Source organism: Erpetoichthys calabaricus, chromosome 4 (genome assembly GCF_900747795.2).
Source record: "Erpetoichthys calabaricus chromosome 4, fErpCal1.3, whole genome shotgun sequence".
Taxonomy (NCBI): Eukaryota; Metazoa; Chordata; class Cladistia; order Polypteriformes; family Polypteridae; genus Erpetoichthys; species Erpetoichthys calabaricus.
Genome location: NC_041397.2, coordinates 63,028,152 through 63,054,546, shown reverse-complemented (window position 1 = coordinate 63,054,546; position 26,395 = coordinate 63,028,152). Strand labels below are relative to the sequence as shown.

Sequence of the window (26,395 nt, the reverse complement as noted above, 5' to 3'; positions counted from 1 at the left end):
AATGGGTCTTTTAATTTCTGGTACATGCTTCCTCGGTTGGTTTGCCCAGTTGATTTCATACAAGGGACGCTATTAGCAGATGGCTGAGAAGCTACCCAACTTACTTTCTCTCTCTCTCTCTCTCTCTTGCGCTGACGTAGGGGGGTGTGAGCAGGGGGGCTGTTCGCACACCTAGACGATAGGGACGTTGCTACTTTCTGTGTGCAGCTGCTTCCAGAAGGACATGCTGCACGGTGCTTCGCATACTTAAAAGCTCAAAGGGCACGTATTGATTTTTGACTTTGTTTTTCTCTGGCTCTCTCTCTCTTTGTCTGCTCCTGACGGAGGGGGTGTGAGCTGCCGCCTTCAACAGCTTTGTACCGGCGGTGCTTCGCATACTTAAAAGCCCTATTGATTTTTTTTTTGACTGCTTGCTTTGTTCTCTCTCTCCTGACGCGCACTCCTTTGAAAAGGAAGATATGTTTGCATTCTTTTAATTGTGAGACGGAACTGTCATCTCTGTCTTGTCATGGAGCACAGTTTAAACTTTTGAAAAAGAGACAAATGTTTGTTTGCAGTGTTTGAATAACGTTCCTGTCTCTCTACAACCTCCTGTGTTTCTGCGCAAATCTGTGACCCAAGCATGACAATATAAAAATAACCATATAAACATATGGTTTCTACTTCGCGGATTTTCTTATTTCGCGGGTGGCTCTGGAACGCAACCCCCGCGATGGAGGAGGGATTACTGTATATGTATTTATGTATATATATATATATATATATATATATATATATATATATATATGTGTATGTATATGTATGTATATATATGTATATATGTATCTATATATATATATATATATATATGTGTATATATATATATGTGTGTTTATATATATATATATATATATATATATATATATATATATATATATATATATATATATATATACAGTAGGGCAAAAGTATTTAGTCAGCCACCAATTGTTCTCCCAGTTCTCCCACTTAAAAAGATGAGAGAGGCCTGTAATTTTCATCATAGGTATACCTCAACTATGAAAGACAAAATGAGAAAAAAAAATCCAGAAAATCACATTGTCTGATTTTTGAAGAATTTATTTACAAATTATGGTGGAAAAAAAGTATTTGGTCAATAACAAAAGTTCATCTCAATACTTTGTTATATACCCTTTGTTGGCAGTGACAGAGGTCAAACGTTTTCTGTAAGTCTTCACAAGGTTTTCACACACTGTTGCTGGTATTTTGGCCCATTCCTCCATGCAGATCTCCTCTAGAGCAGTGATGTTTTGGGGCTGTCGCTGGGCAACATGGACTTTCAACTCCCTCCAAAGATTTTCTATGGGGTTGAGATCTGGAGACTGGCTAGGCCACTCCAGGACCTTGAAATGCGTCTTACAAAGCCACTCCTTCGATACCCGGGCGGTGTGTTTGAGATCATTGTCATGCTGAAAGACCCAGCCACGTTTCATCTTCAATGCCCTTGCTGATGGAAGGAGGTTTTCACTCAAAATCTGACGATACATGGCCCCATTCATTCTTTCCTTTACACGGATCAGTCATCCTGGTCCCTTTGCAGAAAAACAGCCCCAAAGCATGATGTTTCCACCCCATGCTTTACAGTAGGTATGGTGTTCTTTGGATGCAACTCAGCATTCTTTCTCCTCCAAACACGACGAGTAGAGTTTTTTTCATCTGACCATATGACATTCTCCCAATCCTCTTCTGGATCATCCAAATGCTCTCTAGCAAACTTCAGACGGGCCTGCACATGTACTGGCTTAAGCAGGGGGACACGTCTGGCACTGCAGGATTTGAGTCCCTGGCGGCGTAGTGTGTTACTGATGGTAGCCTTTGTTACTTTGGTTCCAGCTCTCTGCAGGTCATTCACTAGGTCCCCCCGTGTGGTTCTGGGATTTTTGCTCACCGTTCTTGTGATCATTTTGACCCCACGGGGTGAGATCTTGCGTGGAGCCCTAGATCGAGGGAGATTATCAGTCGTCTTGTATGTCTTACATTTTCTAATAATTGCTCCCACAGTTGATTTTTTCACACCAAGCTGCTTACCTATTGCAGATTCAGTCTTCCCAGCCTGGTGCAGGTCTACAATTTTGTTTCTGGTGTCCTTTGACAGCTCTTTGGTCTTGGCCATAGTGGAGTTTGGAGTGTGACTGTTTGAGGTTGTGGACAGGTGTCTTTTATATTGATAACGAGTTCAAACAGGTGCCATTAATACAGGTAACGAGTGGAGGACAGAGGAGCCTCTTACAGAAGAAGTTACAGGTCTGTGAGAGCCAGAAATCTTGCTTGTTTGTAGGTGACCAAATACTTATTTTCCACCATAATTTGCAAATAAATTCTTTAAAATCAGACAATGTGATTTTCTGGATTTTTTTTCTCATTTTGTCTCTCATAGTTGAGGTGTACCTATGATGAAAATTACAGGCCTCTCTCATCTTTTTAAGTGGGAGAACTTGCACAATTGGTGGCTGACTAAATACTTTTTTGCCCCACTGTATTTATTTATTTATATATATATATATATATATATATATATATATATATATATATATATATAATATGTGTGTGTGTCTGCATATATATTTATATATACAAATTATGTATATATATATGTGTATATATGACAGAAGAGCAGCCTCAGCGACAGACTGCTATCACTGTCCTGCTCCACTGACATATTGAGGAGATCGTTCCTCCCCCAAACTATGCGACTCTTCAGTTCCACCCGGGGGGGGTGGGGGGGTAAACGTTAACATTATACAAAGTTATTGTCTGTTTTTTACCTGCATTATTATCAATCTTTAATTTAATACTGTTTATTATATCAGTATGCTGCTGCTGGAGAATGTGAATTTCCCATTGGGATTAATAAAGTATCTATCTATCTATCTATCTATCTATCTATCTATCTATCTATCTATCTATCTATCTATCTATCTATCTATCTATCTATCTATGTATATACACAGTATGTGTGTGTGTATGTATGTATGTATAACTCATCAGGAAAAGATGGTATTTCATATGTAATATTTAGCAATAATTTTAGTGCTGTGTTAGATGAAAATTGTCCCTTTCTCTTTTTAACTGCATTAATGTGTCATTTAATTTTCTTTTTTTCTTATTCAAACTTAAATCTGTCTGTGTTCCTCTTAGTTTACTGGTCTTTTAACTTCAGTCTTTATCTAGTGTTGAAAGTTTTATTTTATATTAATGTACAATTTCCCACTTAAGCACTTTAAACTTGTTTTCATTAGAAAAATAGTTTTAAAACGAAAAGACTGGCTGACTGAAGCATTTTATACTGTGATTTTTTTAATACCACCTTTCCTATCTTGAATGTGAATGGTATTGTTTCAGTGACAAAGGCAAGAGCTTTACAGTGTGGTAACAAAGTAGTTTTTGGTCCTGATTTCATTATTTGTTTTCTGCTCCTGGTAGGGAAGGCCGCTCAAATGCCCACATCAAAGGGGACTATCAAAGAATTGGTGATGTCATGTTAAAGAATATTCAGGCAATCAAGGTAAGTGAGAAGAGTCTTTAGACAGCGCACTGTTGTGATCGAGCTCTGTCAGTGTCAAATGTATTCTGCTATTCAAAGCTACCAAAGAAAATGTTTTTGGAAAGAGCATGCAAGTCAAGTTAATAAGACTTGTTCAAAACTTTCTGCATCTGGTAGATAGCGATAACTTTAGTTTGTAGTACCAAATGTTTTATTTTTGTCATTCAACAAATCTCCCAAATAAACAACATTGTTCAACAACAGTTAATTTTTTGAGGTGCAATTTTAAAAAATATTAACTCTAGTTTAGTGTAACTTTGCAAGTCTAAAACACATTAAGATGGTTTTTAATATATCCATCCATGTGAATTTAGTCAATCTGCAAATCACGGCAATTTGTAGGTTAACATTGCCTTGCCAAATTTCACTTGATCAATCGTGCAAAAGGCCTCAAGCATCTCCTGTGCAGACATTTTTAGTCAACATACCTGTTCTAACCAATGCAGCAGACCTTTGCAGAAATTACTGGTGTCAGTAAGTAGAGTTTTTCACAATTTTCTGGAATGATTCACCATCTGCCCGTTGTTTACATCTGTCAACAAACTACAGTAAATGATCCATGTGCTTTTCTGAGAAGAGGCCAATATTGGTCCAAATTTTTCATAGCATGTCTTTCAGATAATTGTTTTTGGATTACTATTTACACTAGAGGCATCATTCTAAACCAGTACATTTTAAGTATGATAGAATGTGTTGGACTGGCCTCTCATTCTTTCTTTCTGCCAGAGTCTCTCAGACTAGGCCCTGGTACCCTGTGACCATTCTAGAAAAATCAGAACATTTAGAAAAATAATAGATATATCATTCAAATGTTTCTAGGTGGTGTCCGTTTATTAAGGCATTCCAGTAATTTGTGTTTGTTTAGGTCTTTGTATACACATACTTTTTAATGCTGCAATTCCTTTACTTTTGCTTACTGTTTCACTATGAACTTATCTGTGAAGTACATGAGTTCAGTATAAATTGTTAATTAGTGATAAGACACATTTTTTAAAAATTGCAACGTGTTCATTAGTAGAAGCCCCATGTTCAGTGAGAGGATATTTCCATGTTATTAACTTGTATCAAATAAAATACAATGTTGCCAGTGGGTCATTTATTCCATTTACCGCTACAGTGAGACAGATTGTAGATTTAAGTGGTGCTGCATTACAACAAGTAGCAAAAAAAAAAAAGGATTTCATTCTGCCTTGACATTGATTCTCAATGAGAAACACAATTGCTAGGCATTTTAAAAATAGTGATATTCTAAAATCTTTAATAAGAGCTTGGTTGGATTGACATCTAATAATTGGTTTAAATACAGTAGATGTGTTAGGAGCCTTGATTTCTGTGAGGCTAGGCATAAACTTTGAAAAACAGCTTTCCATTCCTGGTTCTGTTTCAGGTTGAAAAAATGTACACATTAACTAACTTTAAATGCTATTGAGCAGTCTCTGTTAAATTCTTACATGATCATTCTGTAAAGAAGAACAAATTCTTGGAAAGTTTATCAGTCTCAACATCTTCCCATGAAATTCAGCTTGTCGTTAGAATATACTAGAAGTCAGGCAAAGAATCTATAGGCTTCCATCTCTGTAGATTATGGTTAAATTTCAGCCTACATTTAGGATACTGGTGTAGTTTGACTGTAATGCCATCTAGTGTTGGTAAAGAGAAGTGCTGGTGTTTATCGAAATATACACATTTCATTTTTGAGGTACATTCTTTGTTTTCAAGATCAAGTTTTAACACAGCTATCACGATGATTAGTGTCCTTGGCTTGTTGGACTGCTCTTTAGTCTGTATCTGTTTTTCAAGACTTGTGCACATTTCGTATATAATAAATTATTATTATTACCGCTCATTCTATTAACAACTCTATTTAGATGTCATTTTATGGGTAACATTAGCATGCTGTGCTCCTAGTTTTCAAATCCCTTATTCTTTGAGCTTCAGTCTGAGTGTCTTTATATCTAAGAAATTTTTCTAGTCTTTGTGTTTTTATCTGCTGGTATTTAAACATTAATTATTAAGCATTTCTTTTGTCTATTGTCTTTCAGTACAGTATCATGCATTTTTGCAGTGTTATGTCATTTTGCATGTATTTGTGGATTCCATTTTATTGCAATATTCCTGTTATCCTGAAATTGTTATAAGTAATGTATATATTTACATATATTACATATTTATTGTTAACTAGGTTGTAATTAACATGTATAGTGTAGTTGGCTGCAAAAGTATTCTGAATATTTTGTATTCTTCATTAGAAATATCAGTAGATGAATATTGGGTTTTATAGAGTCTATTTAAATTCTTTGCAAATTCTGTGTTTTGTGTTGCAATATGGAGAATTTTTTCTTACTTGTGTTGGTTGCTGATGTTTTGAACTGATCCATGCAACAGAATGCCTTCTCAGAATGTACTTTATTATTTCTCTTAGAAACTGTGTTAATTTACTTTCCATTTCATCTTGTTCTAGCTATGCGTGCATGACTTTGTTTTCAATCATTTCAGTTATATAGTTTCATCTTCTGTTTTCATCTCTGAGACATTTATTTTTTTAAGGTATCTTTACGTTGCAATAATGACCAGTTTATATGCTTTTGCTTATGATTAAATTCTCAGGCTCTTTTTTTGTCACATTTGGATTGTATATCTCAATTTTTGTGTGATGTAGTCCATTTTTAGTCATTTTCTTTCTTCTTTTTTGACTATTTTTATTTCAGCATCTGTGCAGTTGATTACCTAATAGCTTCCGTTAGAGATCTCATGATGCCAGAATTTTTGTGTTGAATACCAGTGAAATTTCACAATACTCGATGTCTATTGGATGCCACAGCTGTTTAATTAAAACTCCATTTTATAGAATATAACATTTATAAATACTAATAGTAATGGCAAATTTTATAATTGTGACATATCAATCAAGTAGTTACCCATAAATAATTTAATTAAACTATTATTGGCATTTAATAATATCAAAGTACAATGCAAGACTTGAATTTAACGTGATAAACAAAGTTATTCTCCCAGTGTAACAATATGTGGGTTTGGGATATTATTTAGCATTGGGTTAATAAAGAATGGTATCATCATCGACCAACTGATTTCTCTTACTACAGTATGTGCACAGCCAAATTTTTGTGTTCTAACATTTTTCTCACCTGTAACTAAAAAGTACTGTTAAAATCAATACTAAAAATACAAATTCAAACATTATTATATCTGTACTTTTAAATTTGTGAATTCCAAAATAATTCATTTTCATGTGAACAAACTATTTAAGCCTGTTTTTGTAACAACATGGTTTTAAAATCAAGATTCAGATAATCCCTCTGTTAGATTTATCACATTTGCTATTGTAAGATTTATATTCGCATGATTGTCTTGTAAAAATACTTGCTAAAGAGTCAAATTGATTTAAATTTCAAATGCTACAAGTTCCTGCTGCTTTGACTATCTTCATCTGTCCCTTTTTAAGTTTGTCCCAGCGTAAAGGCTTTCTGTTTGAAATTTTTTCATTAACTCAAGAACACTTGTATAAACAGCCTTTTGTTATGCTGTTTACAAAATATATGTTACATTAGTGTTCTGACTTTATTACTTAGCCTGTGTACAAATCCAGAATTAGACAATTTTTTGGACTGGTGTTACTTGTATTCAGTTAAATGTACAGTAACTGTGGGACTATGTTTAATTTGGTAATGTACCATTCAGGTATATGATACATTCTATGTGTTTTCACTATGTTCATCACATTAGGGGTTACACTATAAAACATTAGTTTGACTTCAAAAACAAAATGAATGATATAAATTTAGCATTTGTGGATTTGTATTCCATGTACTGTTTTGTCTGTATTGTTACAGCTGCATGTCTCTGCAGTGTTTCCTGTTAACACAGTGTATGGCGTATTACTAGATAATCATGCTTTGTGATTCAAAGCATCTAACACTAAATAAATATTATTTTGATATTGTGAAATGCAGCAGATCATTTCATCGCTGATGTCCAGTCAAGTAGCTGGCTCTGTTGTTAGCTCCATGCATTTTCTTCCCACATTCTGCAGTTCTATATTCATAACCCTGACACTGCTTACAAAATGAATGCTCATATTGAAATCTGCAGCGAACAATCAGAGTGAATGCAAAGCCTTTATTCCTTATCGGGAGAGTGTAGGACATAATATTAAAAAGTGATCAATCTTGCCATCTACAAGTTAAACAATTATAACTTGCATGAAATCACTGATGTCATGTACTCTCAAATCATGCACTAATGTATTTCTGAACTGCATAATGGGTGTTTTGCGTTTCTTTTTCTTTTTTTTCTTTTTTTTTTAAAGTTATAAGTATGTTTCTGGCATTGGCATGCTTATATTTACGAGTGACATTCAAAAAGTTTCTGCACTTTTTTTAACTCTATTAAGAATTTTAAAAACAAATTACATCACTTTTCTACATAGTTACCTTCCTTTGCGATGCAGTTTTCCCAGCATCATACCAACTTTTTAATGCCATCAGCAAAAAATGTTTTTGGTTGAGCACATATCCACTGATACACAGTTGCTTTCACATCATCATTTTTCTTCATTCCTCGTGGTCGTGGCTGTTGCTGAATGTCTGGAGCGTTCTGCATCCGTCACACTAGTACTGCCATTTTCAAACATTTCAATCCACTCAATAGTCAACTCTACAAGAGAGAACTTTATCCCATACTGAGCACACATTCGAAGATGAATTTGTGCTCCCGGCACACCTTCTGCCTACAGAAAGCGTATGATAGAACGCTGTTCCTCTTTGGTGCAATTTCACAGTCCTCTTCACCACAGGGTGACAACTCATACTAAACTGCAAGGGTAGCCGGCTTGCCAGACAGAACTAGTTACATGACACTCTCAGACAAAACCGATTACTACTCCTCTTGCCTTCGCCGTTTCCAGCAAAATATAAAAGTACGGAAACTTTTTGAATGTCCCTTGTATTTTTAATGATGAGCAAGATTCTGGCAATTGAGTGCTGAAATTCTTCTACCTTGAACACAAAGGATTTCCAGACATGTCTTCTGCTTTTCTTTTTGAGATGTTTTAATGTTTTTGTGTAGTTTTAACTCATGCTCGTATCCTGTATTATCACACTTTCTGAAGTAATATATTTGCTTGGATTCACTCAGCAGTGTGGTACCAATGCTGTTTTAAAAAAGAAAAAAAAAAACACTTCTACTGTTTTGCTTTTAGCATTTTGGTATTAACTTGTTACTGAAAAACTAGTTATTGTGATATCCCTACCCACAGTATATGTTAATGACCGTAATTAACTTTTTTTTTGTGCATTTTGCTTGGCCTTCTGAACTTCGTCTTCTGTAGTATTCTGCAATTAATTATTATATCACTGTTTTATAATCAAATCCACATACATCCACATCTCATTCAACACAATTCTATGCTTTGGTGTGCCTCAAAGCTTTTTATTTCTAAAACATCATCCGTCATTATGTTTAGTATTTATTGCTTCCCTTTTATATCTGTTCTGATATTGGTACTGTTCACCTTTACTATGGTCATTTCTTTTTCCAGTTACAGGTCATTTTTTGCAAAGAGCTTCAGATCATCTACCGTTACCTGTAACATGCATCAAGTGATGCACATTCACACATCATAAGTGATATTGCCTTCGATCATCAGGTGTTTTGTATCTTTCAACATCAGACAACTTTGCCCAGGCAGCCCAACCTGGAATAATCAGTTCCTAGCCTGTGTTCAAGTAGCATATGACCACAATTCAACCCTCCTAATTCACAGCAATCTCAAGGCTATCTCCACTCCTTGAGGCCCTTTATTGTATGCACCAGTAATGCCTCTAAGAGGTTGAAGTTCAAAGCCTCTGCTGTCCAAGTATGTGTAACAGACCATGCACATCATCCACATCGGCAGCACTTCTCCACCAACTCTATGTACTTGACTTTCTTTCTCTTGTTAGCTCCCTCCATCCATTCCAAGGAACTGTAAGCTCCACCTGCCACAAAATCTGATTTTAGGGTGGTCTGTTTGATGTTCTCTCAGGATCTGATCTGTTTCCCTAGGTCCTACTTCATCTGCTAGTACTAAGTAGCCCTGCTGCTGCTCATGATTAAGGTTTGGACTTCTCTAAAGCTCTACTAATACTGATGCCTTCCCTTGCTGGTCACAAAAGCTGTAGTCAGAGCTATGGTGTTGCAGCAGTCACCTTCAAAGCCTGACTGAGGCACCAGCGATAACAAACTTTGCATAGTGCTTTAGGGCAATAGCTGAGGTTATGCTAAAGTGTTCATGTCATGTGACACAAGAGATACACTGGTGACTTAACCTTACACCAGCAAAAGAGGTTGGATGGGCTAGGCAGAACGTCATACACAGACTGGATGAGAAATTAAATACAGTAAGATTTAGCCTACCAGTGGACAGTGAATCTCGTACCACAAGATATTACTATCTTGTCCATTCACATTGCTGCTGCCTCCCTGCTATCTGATTCATGAAAAGTTTTTCAGTTCCAGCTCTCACCTACTTTTGAGTCAGCCCAGAGCTTTGTCATAGTGGGCTACTGAGAAGCTCCCTAACCCTGCTTGGCAGCTGCCACTGACTTCTGTGACATAGATGTGATACTGCCTGGTCCACTGCATCTCTTGTCCTTTATTTCCGTCCATTCTTCACCTTGATGCCGGCCTTATAAACTTTCAGGTCAATGGACTTTCTGTACTGCAGCAAATCTCTTGCATGTGTAGCAATACCCTCCTCACCCAAGCTACTGGGGTGGAGTCTTAGATTGTTCTTATTGTGATGCTGCTCAAGCTTTGTGGCAGGCCTAGCCACCTGTGGAAGTGATGACTAATCCCTTTCTCAGACTTTCAGCAGTGGACAGTGGAAACTCATACATGAGCCATAACAGTGTTGGGTTTTATACCTTCACAGTCAATTTCACCTGTATTAATGTTAATTATTTTTTTATGAATATTGGATTTTTAAAAAGTAAAATAAACTGGGGTCCACAAGGGGAAACCCTCTTTATTAGCCCAGAGAGGCTAAAAGTGGCAGATGCAAAGTGAATAGAGAGTTCATTATTTTTAGTGAACAGTTAAGGGAACTCTCACAGATGATGATCAAACAAATGATACAATCTTCCTGTTTAAACTGGCTTTTAAAGCCGTGGGACTGAAAGGGGAGGTCCTGGAGACAGGGTTACTATGTGTTGTTTTGAGGATAAAAAGGAAGACACATAAGCAAGTGTATTACTTCTTAACCCTTTCCTACGTGTACCCTTGACACTCTTCCCTGAAAGAGGCAGACCTTGGCCACTTACTTGCCCTATTATTGATAGTCTTGCACTTACTGTCTGAGTGATTATCACACTGAGTGATTCCATCACAAAATGGAAGCGAAGCTTTTCACAAAATTCCAATCATAATAATTATAGCTGTTATCTTACAGCAGATGTATAACCTCTGATTGAAAACAGTATGCTGACAGTGATATTTTTTCATATTCTTCTCTGAGTTCACGTTAAAGGTATATCATTTCCCCTTTACACATATGAGCCAACTCCCTTAATGTATTCTTGCATAAGGTATGAAACACAGTTTTGTAGGGTTTTCTTAGTTTTCATTAGAGTGTGTTCTAGGGAACCTACTGATTTTAAATAAACTGTAAATTATTATAAACATCATTTTTGTAAAACCTTGCTAAAACAAAATAAGGGGGCACATGCCTGCAAACACTGTTTTAACATTTTCTATTTTTTTTATATACCAAAACATAGGAAAGACTGCAAAATGTTGTAATATTCTTCAACTGCTGATTACCTGAAACAAACAATTTCATGATATTGCATACTCAGAACTATTTAGTATCCTCTTCCCTGTGAGAGTCCACAAGTAATTACCTTGCTAAAGAAAGCCTTTCACAAAAATCAAGAAATAGGAGAGCAGTTTCATTAAGGTGACAAGCTAAAATGTATTGTAAATGTTGACTTTTATACAAAGATACCTGTGCTTGTAATTTGCTTTGTATGGTATATGGTGGTTTTATTTTTAAAGGAAATAGGTCTATATACAGTACAATAAAAGATCACGAAGGCTACTTGATGTGAATGTGGTTACACAATGAGCTGGTGGTGAAGGATAAGCCAGCAACTTTATGGCGCTTACTCAGCCTCCCTAATCTCTTAAGTACATGTCCACTGTAACAAGGAAAAGTATGAAGTGACATTCAATCCCTATTACTCTGACACATTTGGTATCTTTACTTGGAATTTAAGAAGAGTTACAATGCCTGCTCCCATCCTTTCCTCTCTTATAGTAGTGTTGATGATTTTTCCTGCCATATCTTTATCTCTATTAAGTAACATTTCCTTCTGTTCTGTTGGGAAGCTACCTGGCTTAAGATCATTTTCCTAAGGTTAATCATCAAGTTTAATGCCGAATACATATACAGTATACTAAATATCATGTTGGTCATGTAAGCCTCACAGGATGTACTGTAAATCCACTACAGTATTCCCTCGCTACTTCGCGGTTCACTTTTCGCGGATTCACGACTTCGCTGGTTTTTAAATACAAGTGATTGCCCGCCTATTGCGGAAGTTATGTTCCAGACCCATCAGCAACAGGAGAAAATCCGCGATATAGAAAGACCATATAAATAAACATTTTTATAGTTTAAGCCTTAAAATACCCATCCCACATGCTTTAAACACATGTAAGCTTATAAAACACACGTTGTTAACACATATGATATGTGGATGTCGGGCTAAGGATATGAGTAACATCTCACTATTATAAAACATTTTAACTTCACGCAAGACAAGACAGTGAGACAGGAAAATAGGTGATGTACACCTAAAAGCCTGATTGTACAGGCTTTTAAATTATTGACACGCAGAGGGACAAGCAGCACAAAGCCAGCACAAAGTCCACTTCTCCTTAGCGTTCATTCAGCTCCCCACCCCCTTGACAATGCGAAGTGGACTGCGCCTCCTGGGAGGGGGGTTTGAGCGAACGTGTGTTCAGCCCTCACACACACACACACACACACACTCCTTCTCCTCCTTCCAAACGCGCAGAGCGACAAGCAGGCATTTTGGCAGAAGCAGCACAAAGTCCATTTCTGCTCTGCTGAGAGTTCAGCTGCCCCCCTTCACAAAGCGAGTGCAGACACATTGACGTCTGATCCCTGTGTGCAGTGTTGGTCTGCGGGTGTTTAAGAATGTAGAAAGTGTTTAAGAGCATAGGAAGTGTTTATAAGAGTGTGGGAAAGGTTAACAAGAGAGTGAGAAAGGTTTATAAGAGTGTGGGAAGGGTTTATAAAGCCTTAAAATATGTATAAATAATAAAATTAATATAGGTCGCTACTTCGCGGATTTTCACCTATCGCGGGGGGCTCTGGAACGTAACCCCCGCGATAGGTGAGGGATTACTGTACTTTATTTCACAGGCTTCTTTTGTATATTCCATACAGTTAGGAGGGTCTGCTTACTTCCTAGTCAGGTGATTCTTACTTATAACTGAGGAGGAAAAAATAACATTTTAAATATACAGTACATAAACAGTCATTTTGTGCCTTTTTTGCAATAAGTAATCAATTATATTTTAATATGAGTAAAATCTTTTCATTTATAATTTTCATTTTATTTATTGTGTGTTTTTTTTTGTATCATTTGTATTCATCTGTTATTTGTTTTATGGCTTATTCAGTATGCATATAGTATCCTAAAGACTTATGAATTGTTGTAGAAAAAACTTTACTCTGTATCCAAATAAATCATTCTCAGAGACCAGATGAAAATGCAGAATAATTCTTTATTTGCGCATAGATATGTACAAATGTCTCAATCCATGGAATGAGCAATCAATAAAACAATTCCATCCATCCATCCATCCATCCATACTCTTCCGCTTATCCGAGGTCGGGTCGCGGGGGCAGCAGCTTGAGCAGAGATGCCCAGACTTCCCTCTCCCCGGCCACTTCTTCTAGCTCTTCCGGGAGAATCCCGAGGCGTTCCCAGGCCAGCCGGGAGACATAGTCCCTCCAGCGTGTCCTGGGTCTTCCCCGGGGCCTCCTCCCAGTTGGACGTGCCCGGAACACCTCACCAGGGAGGCGTCCAGGAGGCATCCTGATCAGATGCCCGAGCCACCTCATCTGACTCCTCTCGATGCAGAGGAGCAGCGGCTCTACTCTGAGCCCCTCCCGGATGACTGAGCTTCTCACCCTATCTTTAAGGGAGAGCCCAGACACCCTGCGGAGGAAACTCATTTCAGCCGCTTGTATTCGCGATCTCGTTCTTTCGGTCACTACCCATAGCTCATGACCATAGGTGAGGGTAGGAACATAGATCGACTGGTAAATTGAGAGCTTTGCCTTATGGCTCAGCTCCTTTTTCATCACGACAGACCGATGCAGAGCCCGCATCACTGCGGACGCCGCACCGATCCGCCTGTCGATCTCACGCTCCATTCTTCCCTCACTCGTGAACGAGACCCCAAGATACTTGAACTCCTCCACTTGAGGCAGGATCTCGCTCCCAACCCTGAGAGGGCACTCCACCCTTTTCCGGCTGAGGACCATGGTCTCGGATTTGGAGGTGCTGATTCCCATCCCAGCCGCTTCACACTCAGCTGCCAACCGATCCAGAGAGAGCTGAAGATCATGGCCTGATGAAGCAAACAGGACAACATCATCTGCAAAAAGCAGTGACCCAATCCTGAGTCCACCAAACCGGACCCCCTCAACACCCTGGCTGCGCCTAGAAATTCTGTCCATAAAAGTTATGAACAGAATCAATGACAATGGGCAGCCCTGGCAGAGTCCAACTCTCACTGGAAACGGGTTCGACTTACTGCCGGCAATGCGGACCAAGCTCTGACGCCGGTTGTACAGGGACCGAACCGCCCTTATCAGGGGGTCCGGTACTCCATACTCCCGGAGCACCCCCCACAGGATTCCCCGAGGGACACGGTCGAATGCCTTTTCCAAGTCCACAAAACACATGTAGACTGGTTGGGCGAACTCCCATGCACCCTCCAGGACCCTGCTAAGGGTGTAGAGCTGGTCCACTGTTCCGCGACCAGGACGAAAACCACACTGTTCCTCCTGAATCCGAGGTTCGACTATCCGACGGACCCTCCTCTCCAGAACCCCCGAATAGACTTTTCCAGGGAGGCTGAGGAGTGTGATCCCTCTGTAGTTGGAACACACCCTCCGGTCCCCCTTCTTAAAGAGGGGGACCACCACCCTGGTCTGCCAATCCAGTGGCACTGTCCCTGATGTCCATGCGATGTTGTAGAGACGTGTCAACCAAGACAGCCCTACAACATCCAGAGCCTTTAGGAACTCTGGGCGTATCTCATCCACCCCCGGGGCCCTGCCACCAAGGAGTTTTTTGACCACCTTGGTGACCTCAGTCCCAGAGATGGGGGAGCCCACCTCCGAGTCCCCAGGCTCTGCTTGCTCATTGGAAGGCATGTTATTGGGATTGAGGAGGTCTTCGAAGTACTCCCCCCACCGACCCACAATGTCCCGAGTCGAGGTCAGTAGCGCACCATCCCCACCATATACATTCCCTTTTATACTTTTCTATTACCACTACCTTATCTAATACATCATGTCATCGGACTTTTAATATGCAGAATTCTATCATCTTAGCCAATTGACTACAGCCACCAGCAACTTTGTATGCATGTTGATTCTTCCATTATTCTAAACATTGCTTCATAATAGGGGTGTTTTGGCTTTCTCACTAGTTGGTTCTCACTTTTTAAGGGAGTGTTCATTACTCATTTACTTCATTTCAACCTTAGCAACTCTCTTGGTGGCTCATCTAGATGAGGCACAAGCCTCATGTGCCTAAGCTTTAAGCTGCATTTTGTTAAACCTTTAGTTACCTTCAGTTCTTTTCCTTATTCTTTTAATAATCCACTGTTACAACTTAATTTAAGTATATGCTTATATTGAATTGTAAATATTATGTTTTGATTAGAAGTATTTGATAAAAATTCTGTAGTATTAATTTAGTTGTTAACTATAAATTAATGATCGAGTGGGGTAGTGTATGTGACCCATGTTAGACTCATGTCGTATCAAAGTTCAGTTCCTACCTTGTATTCAGTGGTGCTGTGACTACCTCACCACATTCCTGAGGTGGGTAAGGCACATTAGAAAATGAATTAATTGATAAATCTAAATAGAACCTTATTTCATTGCATCAATGTAAAATTAGCTCTTAGTGTATTCATACAATCAAATTCAATTATTTTTAATAAATTTCAGCTTTGGGTTCTTTTTCACACATGCATTTGAGATAAATGACAGAATAAATAAATATTAGTAACAATGAATACAAAATGGCTGCTCAAATACACAATACATACTATAAAGCAGGTAAGGCAGCACAAAACACTAAACAAAATCCATTCATTCAGTGGTCATGAAATTAAGGTATGCTTGTCCCACTATATTTAAACTTTTAGGTCCAAGCTAGGTTGCTACAAATATGTAATCCAAGGAACTCAAAGAAACCAATTGTCCCCATAGATCTCTTTCCCAAAGTCTAAAATGAGTTCCTACGTCTGGTAATAATTAATACTAGACTGTTACATGGAGTAGACAAAGATGATCCAGAAGTAGTGTTACTGTCAAAGAGGAGTCCATGGCATTGAATAGTTTGTTTAAATAAATAAAGGAGTACTCAGGCTTATGTGGGATGCAGATGTTTGCAGTAGCATGGTGAAGTGACTCTGGGTTGCGAATTGCAGTGGTTGGCTGAATGTGCATTCCCATGCAGATGCACATGGTTTAGTGCCTGCATACCTGCATCCCAAGAGGTATAAGAGGAGCCTGAGAGGAGATCGCAATGAAAAGAGGTAATGGCGGAATCTGGAATGTGTAGCCAACAAGATGGAAGGGGAGGCAGAGCCGTCAGTGGCCTAGGAAGGAAATGAGGGGACTGTGCTTTAGGGGTGGATCGCTCACACTGAGCACCAGAGTAGTGGAGGAATCGAGTACTCCAAGGTCATTCAGATACTGATGGAGGCAGCAGGAAAGTTGGGCTCTGGGTGTGCTTGCAGATGCCAATTGAGGCAGTTAGGATTTGAGTCAGAAAGTGTGAAGTAGCTGTTGGTGTTTCTGCCAGCTGCAAGACTTGGGAAGTGTGAGCTGGGGAGACAGTTGTTTAGACGGAATGGACCTGATATCTGCAAAGTTTTATGTCTCACTTTTATTTCTTATTTTAATCCCCACTGCACTAGATATTGTTATGGTTTATTTATTTATTAGAAGATGGAACTGCACTTTATTTGGACACTTTGTAGTTTGTGAATAAATGGTCTAAACACTAAACAGCCCTGGCTTATCTTGGTTATGACTATTGGAGGTTCCAGGTTCAAGCTGCCAAAAAATATGAAGCCAACCCACACTCAACACACCTCAAATTATGAAGCATCTTACTTCCATTTTTGCTGATAATAAATACCAGCCTGTTTATTTTTACTAATGAATAACAATTGCAACATTGCAGAATGTTATTTATTTTTATTATTGATTGCCTCTGTCTGTCGGGATCTTTGAGTCCAGAAAGATTTCATTTTTTGCAGTTTCTCTTTGCAGTAGTGTACCACTGTAAATGTTTATGCATATATACAGGAGAGATTTCAGTTTAAAATTTTTAATAAATCTGCAAGCTTTTCTGAAAACGTTTTCATTTCGTCCTTATGGATCATTAAATGTAGATTGATTGGCAAAATTGGCACATTATCCATTTAAAATTTAATTTGCAAAACAATAAAATGTGCAGAAAGTGATAGGGTCTGCATACTTTCTGAATTCATTGTATTTTCTATATAAAAGTTAAACAAGTAAAATAACAGGTATCTTTAGGCTATGTTCTTATTTTAAATTATGAATAAATCGGTGCTTATATTAATTTCAGTGTGCTGCTGCTGCTTGTCATTTTGGTTTCCTGTGGAAATGCCAAGTTAAATTAGGACATCTGCATCTTTCTCAAGATTCTTTGTTTGTTATGATTAAGGCAGTCAGAAATCGTAATATAATGTTGATAAAAGAAAAGTATTTATCCTTTAACTTTCTCCATTACAAAATTATCACTATATAATTTCACATTTCTAATCCTTTTCTAAATCCAGCTTCCATTTCCTTTTCATTTCATTTCCTTTTCACTTAATTAATAATTATTTATTTATTTTCATATACTTTTCATTTCATTTCATTTCATATGGTTTATATGACTGTTGTCTTCCTTTTTAAATCTTCAGAGTTATGTTCTGATTTATGAGCTTAGACTAATTGAACATTTAATCCGAGCATTCTCTACCATCACCTGTTTGATATTGATAGATTAATTGATGTACTTTATTTAGATGGTTATTGCAGCATCTTCCATTATCTTGTACAAGTTTAAGTTAACTCCTGGAATGAATCATCATGAACAAGTTCATTAGTATTCTGTCTGCTCACCTGGTTTTATTATTGGCTTTGTTTTTAAGGCCCATCATACTTGACTTTCTGTTAGGTTACTGTTCAATTGTTGTTTCTTTTTCCTTTTTTATACCTTTTTCTTGACAGATCTTCTTTGAAGTCATTGATTTTTTTTCTATGCAATTCATTTTACTTTTTTGATTCTCTCAAATACTGTGTCAAATTCTTTTTTCAACTGTTGTTTTTCTCTACAAAATATATAGTTCTTTCAGAAAGTATTCAGACCTTTTCCACATTTTATGTTACATTCGTATGTTAAAACCTTTTCATTTCTTTTTTTCTACTCATCAAGCAACACCCCAGAATTACAAAGCCAATACAGGATTTTAGAAAATCTTACAAATTTATTAAAAAATAAAACACTGAAATATCCCCCAAGTATTCAGAATCACTACTAAGTAGTTAGATGAAGCCATTTTGGCAGCATTTACAGCCTTGAGTCTTCTTGAGTATGAAGCAAAAAGCTTTGCACACCTGGATTTTCAGATTTTCTGCCATTGTTTTATACAGTCCTCTCAAGCTGTGAGACAGTAAATGGAGATTGTCAGTGAACAGCTATTTCAGGGTCTCCACAGAGATGTTTGATTGAATCTGACCGGGTCACTCAAGAACACTCACAAACTTGACACTAAGCCACTCCTGTGTTGTCTTTGCTTTGTGCTTAGGGTTATTGTTCTGTTGTAAAGTGACCTTTGGCCCACTCTGAGCTCCAGAGTGCTCTGGACTAGGTTTTCATTAAGTATATCTTAGTCTGCTGAAAAACAACCCCACAGCATGATGGTAAAGCACGGTAGTGGTAGTATTTGAGATTTAAGAATTGAGGCCAAACAGTTCCATCTTGGTTTCAACAGACCAGAGAATCTTGTTTCTCACTGTCTGAAAGTCTTTCTGATGCCTTTTTGCAACGCCAAGCAAGGCTTTCATGTGTCATGTGGCCTCTCCTAAAACCCCAATTAGTAGATTGTTGCACTGGTGGTCCTCCTGGAAGCTTCTTCCATTTCCACAGAAGTTCTCTGGAGTTAATCCAGAGTGACTATAAGGTTCTTGGTCACCTCTCTTACCAAAGCCCAACAACCCACCCCTGCTTAAATTGCTTTTTTCACGTTTCTTGATACCACCATTTCCTGTACTCTAACACAGAAGGTCAACACATTTTTTAAACTACAATGGTCAAAAAGGTTAAGGCAGTTCTTTCTAACAGTGATAAGTGAAAAGTGTCATATGGTGTAATCTCCATTTTCGAAAGGTCCATTATTAAAATTGTTTTGTCTTAATTTGGCAGTATCCCTGCCAGAGACAGTTATGTTACATTCCACTTCTAAAATCATTGGTTGCCAGTCCCCCACTGTATTTTTTATGGCTGAAATTTAAAGCCATTACTATTATTTCTGAATCATTACACCTACCCTCTTTTTACTTTCCTCCAATCTAGTAAATGGATTTCATTAAAGCTATTGTCCATAATATCTGAGATGCATGAACATGATGTTTACCTTAACAATGTCGTTTACCTTAAGATCTGATGAATGTGTGTGTTCTTGTTAAATTAAGTCTTTTTTTTCCTTGTGTGTTTTGATAAATTAAGTGTTAAAGAGAGGAATACTGGTTACTGTTTTCCTTATGATAATATCTTTGAATTAATCTTTTATTTGTATGAGCTTCCCATAGCAATCAGTACAAATGATGTAATGGAATCAAAGTATTTACTTTCCTTTACATCCATGTTCTTTATCTTTGTAGCAATTAACTGTAAACCTCCAAAGGAACTCTGAAGTGTTATTGGAGTTGGAAAAGGCCATAAAGGCGTCACGCAAGTTAGAGGTAATGTGTCGGGACTTTGAGCTGCAGAAGGTCTGCTATCTTCCTCTGAACATCTTTTTTCTGAGACCACTTCACCGCCTCATGCACTATAAACAAATCTTGGAGAGGCTCTGCAAGCATTATGCACCTGATCATGTTGACTTCAGGGACTCCAGAGGTACAGTAATGTGTTTAAGCAGTATGTTTTTTTTCTTAACTGCTAATTATTGGAAAATATAGTTTCATGCTAAGAATTTTGAACATTTTAGTTGGAGAGTTGTTGGGGACCAAAGCCATTACTTGTTGTATTAACTACTGTATAACCAGTCCTGCACAGGCATTGCTCTTTTGCAGTAAAAACATATACACACCTACACTCGCTGCTACTGTGGCAGTTTAGAGTCACTGAATACTAAAATGCATGTGTTAAAGATATGATTGGAAAATTGGTGTACCCAGTGAGTGACCCAAGTTTTTTCCAATCAATGGAAAACATGCAGAATCCACAAAGACAGTTGCACCATTCCGGAAATGTTATTTTAAACATAAAATTTCAGATTGAGTGCATTATCAGGCACATTTCTGCATTCTGTCTTTAATACCTGTCTTCATGTGCTGTTTTCTGCGGAATCAATATACAGTATCTGTGTTCTGCAGCTGCAACACAGCAGTTCTAACCACTGCACCACCATGCTGCCTAGCAGTAAAAGCATTATATTTAATTACTAGTACTGTTTTAAAAAAGATGTACAGTAATCCCTCCTCTATCGCGGGGGTTGCGTTCCAGAGCCACCCGCGAAATAAGAAAATCCGCGAAGTAGAAACCATATGTTTATATGGTTATTTTTATATTGTCATGCTTGGGTCACAGATTTGCGCAGAAACACAGGAGGTTGTAGAGAGACAGGAACGTTATTCAAACACTGCAAACAAACATTTGTCTCTTTTTCTAAAGTTTAAACTGTGCTCCATGACAAGACCGAGATGACAGTTCTGTCTCACAATTAAAAGAATGCAAACATATCTTCCTCTTCAAAGGAGTGCGTGTCAGGAGCACAGAATGTCACATAGATAGAGAAAACAATCTCTAGCAAACAAATCAATAGGGCTGTTTGGCTTTTAAGTATGCGAAGCACCGCGGCACAAAGCTGTTGAAGGCGGCAGCTCACACCCCCTCCGTCAGGAGCAGGGAGAGAGAGAGAGAGAGAGAGACAGAGTTTGTTTTTCAGTCAAAAATCAATACGTGCCCTTCGAGCTTTTAAGTATGCGAAGCACTGTGCAGCATGTCGTTTCAGGAAGCAGCTGCACAAAAGATAGCAACGTGAAGATAATCTTTCAGCATTTTTAGACGAGCGTCCGTATCGTCTAGGTGTGCGAACAGCCCCCCTGCTCAATCCCCATACGTCAGGATCACAGATAGTCAGCGCAAGAGAGAGAGAGAAGAGTAAGCAATCTAGCTTCTCAGCCATCTGCCAATAGCGTCCCTTGTATGAAATCAACTGGGCAAACCAACTGAGGAAGCATGTGCCAGAAATTAAAAGACCCATTGTCCGCAGAAATCCGCGAACCAGCAAAAAATCCGCGATATATATTTAAATATGCTTACATATAAAATCCGCGATGGAGTGAAGCCGCGAAAGGCGAAGCGCGATATAGCGAGGGATCACTGTAGTTAATACCGGTTTGCTGCGATTTTTCTCACTCAATAAATCTCTCTAAAAGAACCCCAAATAAAAACTTTCTCAATTAAAAAAAAGACGATAAAAGGAATGCCATTTTGGTGAAATGTCATTGTTTACTAGTATTACCTTTTCAAATGAGAAACAAAATAAATTCAGCATTTAAAACAATGAAAATGAAAAATAGTTTTCCACTTTATTTGCATGTATAAAATACTTTTTTTTAATTAAAATTGTGTTCAACACTAGTTTTTAATAGGTGATGTAGTTGGTATAGTGGGTGGCATCATCCTCAGTTTGATACCCATGCCCTTATCATTGTCGGGGTGGAGTTTACTCATTTTCCTTCAATTTGCATTAGTAATCCTCCTGCAACCCTAAAGACCTACTCATTAAATAGGTTAATGATTCTAAATTGGTCTTGTGTGAGTGGATCCTGCAGAGGACTGGTTCTCTGTCAACAGCAGTTTCCTGACTTGTGCCAGACGGGGCACAAGTTAGGCCTTGGACCCCAAAATCCTGAATTGTATTAGGCAGGTTTGAGAATGTAATGTTATGTTACTAAATTCTAATAATCCATAATAAATAATTGGAAAATCAAATCATTGTTTTCTTTTCCAATATATTACTTCAAATGTAAGCACAGTTTTCATTAAACATTTTATATGGATAAGATTTTAAAACCAGCTTTATCCAATTCGGGAGTAGCACAGAATTTAAGAGATTTGGAGGGTAATCAGCATCTAGATTTTTTTCTCACAATGCCGCTATAGAAAATGGACTAGAAACAGTTAAGAGCTAATCTGTTTTTTTATTATATGTGTATTTCTATGAGCAACAAAGTGCTCAAAATAATGAGCAGATCAAACATTAAATAAAATAAGGCTTATAATAACAGAAAAGGAGAGTTCTAAGGACAAAAAAAAGAACACTTTATTTTATGAAATCATTAACACATTATCACAAAATAAGAATACAATGAAAAGTGTTTAACTGTTTATACTTCACATTTCACACCTAAGCAGTGATCTTTAGCTGGAAGTTCAGAAGTAAAATTAGCATCTAGGGTCTAATTTTTTTCTGCTAATAATAAATAATCCTTTTTAGTTTTTAATCTTAATGAAATTGTTGCATTGAACAAAAAATGTAATGGAGAGAATGTTTGCAGCAAACCAAGTTCATACATTGTAGATTAGCTTGTTGTTCTGGACCTTGATAAATGAAAAAGAAAGGCAGCAGTTGTTACCTCTACACCATTCATGTATACTTACCAAATTCCTGTCAGGTGACATTTGAGCTTGGGTTTTTAACTCATTGACAGCAACATGTAAATCGAATGTTTTTTTTTTTTTTAACTTTGGTTGCATTCTTGAATAAAAGCACACGTGTTTATTTGATATTTGGACTAAAGTCTTCACACATTATACACTTCACGTCATTATTAGTATGACATGGAAAAAGTATCTGCTTTAGGTTTGTGTTCAGCATTTCTTGCCTGGCATTTCCTTTCATCCTACACTTTCCCAGATCTTTGTAGACACAGAGAACGCACATGAAATGCATGTATTCTAAATAACGATATACTGTATAATTTACCCTATACAACACCAGGCACCTCACAAGCAGATAAGGAGCCTTGGCTTGAACTGGGAAAACTTTTTACCCGAGTTGATATCTGTCAGGTGGGGGGGTGGGATAGCAGGCATCTTGCTGATCGACACTTTTACAAAACAAAAGACGCGGATGGAGAGGTGTGAATGGATTTAAGGTGAGCTGGGATTACGAGTTTTTTGGTAGGCTTCAGGGATTCTAGTGTTAACTGAATGTATTGGCTAACATCACTACCTCCCCAAATTACATACAGAATCGTTCCTATAAGATTATATATACAGTATACTGAGTTTGCCCAGAGTCCTATTGTAATATGTTAAATTAAGTCTTTGCCCCTATTAGTTTACTTCACATATATACACACAAATATTCACAAAAACACTCAATACAAACCTCATCTGCTTAAGACCTATCGAATAAATATGTACAAAAAATACAAACTGTATATACACAAAACTGAGACACAAGTATGTATCGTGACTGAGAGAATAAAAGTGAAAATAAAACGGTAACTTTCACAAATGCTATAAATGTACAGTGGCTGTTACAGACATAAATCAAATGTATGTGTTTACTGTATAATATTAACAATAAGAGCAGCTCACTACTGAAAACGGCAGTCAGAATCGAACCGGGAACTCTTGATTACAAGTCAGCAAATCTTACCGCTACGCCACGGAAGCAGTTATTTTATCCTTGAACCTTTTGTGAAGTGTTTATTTGATCTTTGGACTTCAGACTTCACGCATTATATAGTTTATGCCAACATTTTGTCATTTACTACTAAAATATGAAAAACGTTTCTGTTTTAACAATGTGTTTACACAGATTATTGTAGAAACGGAACACACATGAAATGCATGTGTTCCAAATAACGATCTATTATTTCCACTCTAAAACTCCAGCACTTCACTCCCAGATAATCAATCAAGGCATGAGCTGGGAGAACTTTGTGCACGTTTAGTGGCGGTGGGGGATGGAATAGCAGGCTGCTTGCTGCTTGTCTTTATCAGCACATTTACAGGATAAAAGACGCTGACTGAGATGTGCGAACGGATTTAAGGTGGGCTGGATCTACAAGTTTTTTCGTAGGCTCTGGTAATTCTAGTGTTAAGGATCCTCATCTCAACTGCCAACAGAAACTGAAACAAGGCAGCATGTGTAGAGAAGTCCAATTAAAAGTAAAAATTGGTTTGGGTGAAAATTTGCACCTACACTGCATTAAACAAGGCAACAGTAATTACCAAAACAAATAATGCTACACAGGAGTAACAATATATTGAAATAATGTAACCAAATACTGCTGTGTTTTAGCAAACTGTAAGATGTACAATACTATGGCAAAAGACCATTTATGAGGCATAAAAAATCAGTGATCACAAGTCTGCCCTTGAAGGAGAAACTGTTTATATGTATTTTTAAAATGAGTAAAGGAAATAGTATCTCTAATATAATAGGGAATCTTGTTCCATAGTTTTATGTAAAAGTAAAACAATATTTTCCCACAGCTATTTTTAAAACATATTACAGAATTATTGTGTGATAGTTCTTGAAGCATAGACCTGTCTTGTAATATTGTTTTGTGGAATGAAATTGCAAAGTAAAGGAGAAAGATAATTAAACTGAAACAGAAAATAAAAACCTAATTGCCAAATTACTTATGTAATTGGAAAAAGTCAAGGTTTTCACTTTAGTTAATGCAACAAAATGGTGACTCCAAAAAGGAAATTTAACATGAATCATGTATGCTCTGTAATAAACCCTTTCAGTCAGTTCAATAATTTCTTTAGTGATAAGAGACCAAACTGGGAGATAGTAAGAAACTGTGGAAAGTATAATTGCCTAGAATTAAGTACTACAGACAGTAAGAGAGAAATATGGACTTTCTGATTGTTTCCTACTGTTTTTGAATATGAATCTCATAGGTGAAATGAGAATCAAAGTTAATACCAAGATATCCTCTTTAATAAAACCCGTGTGCATCCAGTGTCCGTGTGTGTGTGTGTGTGTGTGTGTGTGTGTGTGTGTGTGTCTGTCTTCTGGTGAAGTGTGCATGCGCGGGACATGGTGCGCTGCTTCAAAGGCTGCCTGACGCATCACACAAGACAGAGAGGGCGGGACCTATAAAATATTGCGCGGCAGATCCAATTGGTTTTCGGTGAATGAGGTAAAACCTAAAACAGAAAACACAAAAAATCCAATTGGGTACTGAGACGCGGAGACCAGCTTCCCCGTTGTTGTGCAAGTGTTCACTCTGAGGATGTCAGATTTGTAATTAAGAAAGCTTGCCCGGTAAAGTGTAAAGTAAAAGTAGATTTTTTTTTGCGCACATTACATCAGTTGCTGGGGAGAATCTGCTGATTGCCCACTGTTGTGACAGAAAATTAAACACATATTACGAACAGCAAAGCCAGTATTACTGTCAGAGAAAATTACAGGCATTTTACAGAAAAAATTTAATGAGGTAAAAGGTCCCTTGCCATTTAATATAGACTGTTCCTACTAATGTTCATGGACTACTGTTCTAGCGCCCGTTATTGTAACGTGCTTAATGTCTAGTTTACATATAACTATCTGCAATTGCTAAAACTTGATTTTCAAAGATTATAGGACAAGCTATTGACAATGATTTCTTTGAAGGATGAAAATACATATATTCAGTTTCTTACAGTAATGGTCAGCTTATTCAACTGCAACCAATCAAGCAATAAACAAAGATCAAAAGAAGGTTTTGAGTTAAGCACCAGTTGTTTACTTGTTATTCATTTTCCTTTAAGGAATCAAAATGTCATTTTCTCATTGACCGAGATAATTGCCCCCTGTCAATTTAAGTTTGAGTAAAACAAATAAGCAAATGAAATTTGCACTCTATCAAACCCCAGTAAATTCCAAGGAATGCTGATTATATAATTCTGTAAACAATTTTGTCTTTGTATTAGTCTGTTGTTTATTTTGTTATAATTCTTGTTGAGACTGGAGTTGTTTTGTGACTTGTAGTTTTAATTTAAAATAGAGTACCAGAGGTTGGGTTAGGGAGATGAAAGAAAGTGAAAGAAGGAAAGTCAAGAGGTTTAACTTTGGTTAATTAATCATCTGTTTTGCCTTTGGCAATGCTGATAATGAATTAAATAATTCAGTAAGGCTCCTACTTTATTTTCCTTATGTTTTTCTGTTTTAGGAGGTGGTCTCTGTCCATTAGATTTTTATTAGGGTAATTTA

At 37.4% G+C, this 26,395-nt stretch overlaps 1 protein-coding gene across 4 annotated transcripts in view; it reads left to right on the top strand.

Moving 5' to 3' along the window:
* Nucleotides 1–26,395, top strand: part of farp1 (FERM, RhoGEF (ARHGEF) and pleckstrin domain protein 1 (chondrocyte-derived)) — a 324,030-nt gene that overhangs the window by 273,107 nt on the left and 24,528 nt on the right. For all 4 annotated transcript variants that reach the window (XM_028799538.2, XM_028799536.2, XM_028799537.2 and 1 more), the window contains exons 17-18: nucleotides 3,463–3,544; nucleotides 19,827–20,064. In XM_028799538.2, the coding sequence (XP_028655371.1) occupies nucleotides 3,463–3,544; nucleotides 19,827–20,064 (320 nt within the window). The remainder of the gene's footprint in view (nucleotides 1–3,462; nucleotides 3,545–19,826; nucleotides 20,065–26,395) is intronic.